This window comes from Martes martes (assembly GCF_963455335.1).
Source record: "Martes martes genome assembly, chromosome: 10".
In the NCBI taxonomy this organism is placed as follows: Eukaryota; Metazoa; Chordata; class Mammalia; order Carnivora; family Mustelidae; genus Martes; species Martes martes.
Window position 1 is genome coordinate 57,448,857 of NC_137898.1, and position 7,307 is coordinate 57,456,163.

The 7,307-nt window shown below is 40.6% G+C and overlaps 1 protein-coding gene across 1 annotated transcript; it reads right to left on the reverse strand.

Annotated features, from left to right (window-relative positions):
• Window positions 1-2,761: 2,761 nt before the first annotated feature.
• On the reverse strand, window positions 2,762-3,706 carry LOC308350657 (olfactory receptor 52B4-like; the record flags this gene model as incomplete). The annotated part of the gene is made up of 1 exon (XM_080816165.1): window positions 2,762-3,706. The coding sequence occupies one exon, from the start codon at window positions 3,704-3,706 to the stop codon at window positions 2,762-2,764; it is 945 nt and encodes a 314-aa protein (XP_080672291.1).
• Window positions 3,707-7,307: the final 3,601 nt, after the last annotated feature.

The window sequence follows — 7,307 nt, forward strand, 5'->3', positions numbered from 1 at the left end:
TAGAGATACAAATGTAGTGATCTGAAGGGGCACGTGCACCTGAATGTTTATAGCAGCAATGTCCACAATAGCCGAACTATGGAAAGAACCTAGATGTCCATCAACAGATGAATGGATAAAGAAGATGTGATAGTGGAATACTATGCAGCTATCAAAAAAAACGAAGTCTGGCCATTTGCAACAACATGGATAGAACTAGAGGGTATTATGCTAAGTAAAATAAGTCAATCAGAGAAAGACAATTATCATATGATCTCTGATATAAAGAATTTGAGAGGCAGGGCAGGGGGTCATGGGGGGAAAGGAGGAAAAATGAAAGGAAACGGGACCAGGGAGGGAGACAAACCATAAGAGACTCTTAATCTCAGGAAACAAACTGAGGGTTGCTGGCATGTGGGGAGGGATAGGGTGGCTGGATGATGGACGTTGGGGAGGGTATGTGCTATGATGAATGCTGTGAATTGCATAAGACTGATGATTCACAGATCTGTACCCCTGAAACAATTAAAACATTACATGTTAAAAAAAAAAAAGAAATGAAAACAGGATGTCAAAGAGATATATGCACTCCCATGTTTACTGCGGCATTATTCACAGTAGCCAAGACATGGGAACAACCTTTATCCGATGAATGGATAAAGATGTGGTATATATATACACATTGGGATATTATTCACCTATGAGAAAGAAGGCTATCTTGCCATTTGCAACAACATAGATGGATCTAGAGGGCATAACACTAAGTGAAATAAGTCCATCAAAAAAAGACAAATACCATACAATGAAAGGCAAATACTCATATGTGGAATTCAAGAAACAAAACAAACAAAAAAAAGAGAGAAACAAAAAGACAGACTCTTAAATATAGAGAAGAAACAAGTGGTTGCCATGGGGGAGGTGGGTGGGAGACAGGTGCAATAAGTGATGGGGATTAGGAGTACACTTATCACGATGAGCACTGAGTAATGTGTAGAATTACTGAATCATACGTTGTATACCTAAAACTAATAAAACACTGAATAAAAAAATTATTTTTATAAATCTGGGGTTCAAATTCTAGGAATCTATCGTTAAAATAGAAATTGAAAACTCAGAGAACTTTATGACAAAGATGTTCTTAGCAGGCCTATTTATACTATTAACGTAGGGAAAAGCTATATTGAAAATATTACCATAGAATATTATGCAAACATTAGAAATTATAATCATTTTAAATTTTAATGATTAAATTTATCATATGTAGTAAAAGCTAAGATTTCAAGATTCTGTACAAATTTTCATATCAATATATACACATGGAAAAAAAGAATAGAGGGCATTACATCAAAAAAGGTATCAGTAATTTTCACCTGATTAAAGTTATTCTTTACATTTTTGTTATTTTCCAGTTGTCTTACATTGTCTTATTCCACACCTTATATTAAATACGACCCCTAAAAATAATTTATTTGGAAAAAAAAAGTGGGCTGTACACTTAGGAAACAAGTAAAATTGAGCCATGAACTTGTAAAGAAACAGTCAAAGCCATAGAAAAATTCTCAGAAAAAGCCAGCTTGATGAAAATCACTATGGTAAAACTGTGCAATGAAATACAATGTATATGTAGAATGTATTGTAGAGATCTACATATATTCGAAATGATCGATGCCAGTAATGTGTTACCGAGTAAGAAAAATAGGTTACAGAATCTTAGGTGCAGTATGATCAGTAATATGTATACATATATACACAAGAGAGAAATATGGCAAGTAAGTTATTTCTCTCAGAGAGGATGTACCATCTAGAGACCACACCGGAAAGGAGCTGTGGTTAGAGAGCGAGTCACAGAGGAGACCAGATGAGAAGTGGGTGTGGAAGGAGGAACAGGCATTTCCACAAGCCGATGGAGGTTATCCCAAGGCAGAGCAGGGACATGAAGAGCGTGGCATGGTCTGGGAAAGGTGAGGCGTTAATGGCCTGGTGTGTCTGACTCTTGGGCCTCTTGGAAGGTGACAAGAGAACTGTTGCTATAAAGAAGGTCAGGAATAAGGTCATCAAAGGCCTTGAATGCCCCAGTGAGGAAGGAATCACTGAAGAACATGGCCTGATCCTAAGATTTGGGGGCGTCCCCCATCCTCAGCATCTCCCCAGCCACGCCCCACCCCTCAGAAACCACAGGAGTCTTTCCCCAGTATAAGAGTGATCAGCCTCCAGCTCCTCAAATATTATTCTATAAAATATGAAATACGTAATTCATTTACATTCCTCTATAACAACCACATGTGATGGCAGGATATAAATTATAATAGAAATAACTGGGAAGCCTAGGAATCCCTGATTCTAAGAATGTCATTCAACCGAAATGAGGGACATAAAGGAATGAAGGTTTGTATATGATTGCCCACACATCATAAGATGTCTCAGAAATTGCAAAACTCCATGAGGAATAGTTGAGCAAATTCCCAGGATAGAGCACTGCTCTTATTGACGCATTTCTAATAATCGGGCTATTGTTTAAAAGGACAAACTTCAGGAAAAAAAAAAATTCATGCTGTCTTGGGTTCTTTGCAGACAGTAGTTGGCCCAGCTGGACATGACAAAGCTCTCTGAGGTTATTTGGCCAATAGAAAATATAACTCCTGCAAACTCCCTGATAAATTTACTCCATAAATTAAAGTTACTAAGTTTTTCCTACTGTTTCAGTTGACCCACACCATGCACCAATTTCACTACACTTTCACTGATAGCTAGAGATACTGATAATGCTGTTCTTCTGCCATGGTTATTTCTGCTTTGGAAAAAATATGTAAGACACCTGCTCCCGGATTTGCTTGGTCTTAATCCCATAAATGATGGGATTCAACATAGGCGGAACCAGAATGCAGACATTAGCCAATAAGATGTGGATATGAGGTGGAATGTGGCGCCCAAACCGCTGAATAAGACTTGTGGAGATTGCAGGCCCATAAAAAAGGATGATGATGCAGACATGGGAGCCACACGTGTTGAGAGTTTTGTTTCGAGCATCTCGGGAAGGCATGTGGAAGACAGCACGGAGAACCAGCACATAAGAAACAAATATTAACAGGACATCTAAGACCACTGTCGATATGATGACAAAAAGTCCATACCAGATGTTCACTCGAATATCATTACAAGCATATTTGGCCAAACCAATGTGTTCACAAAAGGTGTGTGGAATAATATTATTTTGGCAGAAAGTCAATCTTTTCAAAAGAAATATTATGGGGAAAATTGTACCATAACTTCTGAGGAAGATGATTATACCGACTTTCCCAATCAGTGCACCTGTAAAAATAGTGGTGTATCTCAGGGGGTAGCATATGGCAATGTAGCGGTCAAACGCCATCATCAGCAGGATCCCTGACTCAGAGATGAAGGTGGAAGAGTAGAAAAAAACCTGAGTGATGCATTGATCCAGAGAGATCTCCCCAGCATGGAACCAGAAGATGGCCAAGGCCTGCGGTACTATGCAGGTGGAGAGCATGAGGTCTGCTCCAGCCAGCATGCAGAGGAAGAGGTACATGGGTTCATGGAGGCTGCTCTTTATGATAATAATGCAGATGAGCAGGCCATTCCCAAGCAGGGCAATGACATAGGAAATGATGAAGGGGATCGAAATCCATATGTGCTGGTCTTCAAGGCCAGGGATGCCCAACAGGCAGAAGACTCTGTGGCTAACAGAAGTGTGGTTTAAAGAAGTCATGCCTGGGGAGCTCTTTCAGAACCTCACTTCCTATTCCCACAGACAGGAGAAAACACAGATTTTCTTGTAATATTCTTCGTGAAGACACTAGGAGACTTGGGCATATCTTAAACTCTGTCTTCATGGAACATGCAAATAATAAGACAGATACAATGGTGAATAGAATATATTCTCTGCCCTCAATGAGTGACACTCTAATTAAAGGGTACATGTTTCCAATAACCAAACTATTGTTGTATGTTCTTTCCCTACAAGCAGGTGGTTATGAATGTAGGAAGGAGACAGGGCGGTGGGGGCAGAGGGGCTGAAGGCAATTACAAGATGATTCTTGAATTTGAGATTGAGTCATTTCACATAAGGTAAAGAAGGAAAAGGGGGAATCACCATGAAAAAGGTTTGCATTCTTGAAACATTTCCAGCCCAGGGTAGCTGATGCACAGAAAACACTGAAAGGGGGCAGGGGAGGGGCTGCACAGGCAGATTTTTCCTGATGGTGAAGAGCCTTAATCACAACTTCATACTTATCTCCATCCATCCTTTACACAGGGGGCAGCCAGTAGATGTCTTGAAGCCAGTAGTTTACAACAATTACTCTACTTTAGAAGGTTACTTGTGGACATTTACTGGAATAGTAATTGTCTGAAGAGACAGGATTCTAAATGGCTAGTGGTATTCTAGGAATAGAATATTATACAGTCATAGAGAAATTAAACCAGTATTTGTTATACATCTATTTATGCCAGAGATTATAGTAAACACTTTGTAGTCCTTCATATTTTTTTTGTATTTAGATATTGAAGATCCACTCCAGGAATTGGGTATTTTTCCCATTTCACACTAAGAGTAAATGATACCCAGTGAATGTGAATCACCAAATGTCACAAACCAAGTATGGATAGAAATGAGTTTTGAAATTTCAGAATCTATCATATAATTTGCTTACCCATAAAGAAAGTCATGAGTCCATATACCCCAATGTTTATAGCAGCAATGTCCACAAAGGCCAAACTATGGAAAGAGCTGGGATGCCCTTCAACAGACGAATGAATAAAGAAGATATGGTCCATATACACAATGGAATATTACTCAGCCATCAGAAAGGATGAATACCCACCAGTTTCCATCAACATGGATGGAACTGGAGGGGATTATGTTAAGTGAAGTAAGTCAAGCAAAGAAAGACAATTATCATATGGTTTCACTCATATGTTGAACATAAGGAAAAACATGGAGGATACTAGGAGAAGGAAAGGAAAAGTGAGTTGGGGAAAATCGGAGGGGGAGATGAAGCATGAGAGACTGTGGACTCTGAGAAACAAACTGAGGGTTTTGGAGGGGAGGTAGGTGGGTGGGTGGTTGGGTGAGCCTCGTGGTGGGTATTAAGGAGAGCAAGGATTGCATGGAGCACTGGGTGTTATATGTAAACAATTAATCTTGGAACACTACATCAAAAACTAATGATGTATGGTGACTAACACAATAAAAAAAATTGTGAAAGAAAGAAAGACAGTCATAAGCCCTTTAAGAGAGAATACTGACAGGGCCTGTGACCCCAAGGTGAGGGAGGAATTCCTTGGGTTCACACCTTAGGAAACTAAAAACTACTGAAATTGGAAAGGAGAAAGCTCATTTTTGCTGGGCATGCAACAGCATCAAATTTAGAATATTTTGTTGAAGGTAGAAATTGTATCATATGTTTGCCAGTAAAGTTTCATTCATTAGTCCTTCGGCAAGTATATTTTGAGCATGGAACTATTTTTCAAGCACCATAGTACAAACTGGTGATATGAAAAACTGAGACCCTCCCACAAACCTAGGGACTTATGATTTGAGAATGAATCAAATTTATACAGGTAGTTTTGGAGAATTGGGAACAAATGTTTATTCCCTCTGAGGAAGAATATCCCCAAATACCTATCTCAGTAGCTGAGTTATAGCTTACGCTCATTAACATCATACCTTCCACCCTCTGACTCCCCCTCTTGGTGCCTCTGTATTTTTTCTTTCTGGGGAGGAAAATCAGCTCCAGGTGATGGGAGAAACAGTTCTACTGTTAGGTACTCATGGGAGTCCCGCTGGCCTTGAAGGAGGGCACTGTCTCTAGAAAGCATGTAGCAGTTCTGTGGAAGGCAGAGGCTAGCAAAGACACAATGCGCACAGGCAGGGGCTTGAGGTGAGGGAAGATCATAGAAGCTGCTGATGCCAGATGGTTGCAGGAAGGGAGAAGCAGGAATATCTTTATTAATTCAGCCAAAGACCAAAACTGAGGAGCTCAGGGAATGGAGAGCTCCCTGTTTAGTTGGTCTCCTGTTGGAATGACCTTGTTCTAACACGTGTTCATCCTCCACGTCCCCTCTCAGACATCCCTCCCTCACACTTTCGTCTCACATCTGCCCAAGAGAGCCTGGCTGTCTCCTCAAAGCCCTTCCTCCCACACCCTGCTTTCTGAAGCCCAGCACAGGTCCCCATCCTTCCCGGGGTTCTTCTCATATTTGCCAAGATGTGTCTGCAGTCTCAGTCAGTATCTTTCTGTTATCTCATACCCAGCCTAATTACTGGGGTACCTGTTACTTTTTGGATGGCATCTCTTTATCTACTAACTGTCACTAACATCAGATAGCCCATGTACTCCCACCTGCCTTCCCAGAACTCCTTCTCCACATTGGCCATGACCAACCAGATTGGTGTCTCCTGTTTTCCATTCTTTATCCACATATATCAATAGCCTCCAAGAGTCCTGTCACCTCTGGCCTGTCTGGGACACAACACCAGCCCAGTCCTTACCTTGATCCAGGAGCCTTTCTACTCCCAGACAGACATGCACTCAACAGCCTTAGATTGAGTCTTCAGGAACTGACATGAGGACAGCAATTGGGCTGTTTATGCTCTGTCATGAGAGGCCTTGAGGGAGCACTACACCAGGGCCCCAGGGACAGGGCCTCTCCACCAGCCTCACCCTCATCCCAGGTGGGCTGGGTCTCTAAGACCATTGCCCACCCCCCTTCACCTCTTCCTGCTCCATTTCTCTCATTTCTCTACAGATGATCTGATACAGAAACTTTCTACCACCTAAGCCAGCCTTTCTGCATGCCTATTTTACTGCAATTGTAATATAAATGCTCACAATTAAGATGGTCTCAGTTTTTAGTGTTTTATTCTTCGTAAGAAGGATGACGTGAATCTTTCATGAGTTTCAAATTGCAGTCATGAATCTGATGTTGAACTCTGTTGTCTAAGGGTATATAAATGAACAAGCTTAACAATTAGTAAAGGCATGTGATTCTTGATGACCTTAGCCAAGTTTCTATAGCCTTTGATTGACTCCTTAGGCTGCATTCAAGAGTTTTCACTTCATCTTAATTTTCAGCTCAATTTAGATGGGCCTAGGCAGAGCTTTCCTTGTGTTTATGCTCTCTGAAGTTCATGAAGATTCTTGAATCTCAGTAAGCTTATTATATTTACCTCATTTAGATATCATCAGCAAATATTTCTTTAGAAAACATTTTTCTGTCCTATTCTCTCATTTCATTTTGAAACCCCAACAATATATATTTTGACATTGCTGTACCAAGACCTGAGAGTTTGCTTTTTTATATTCTTT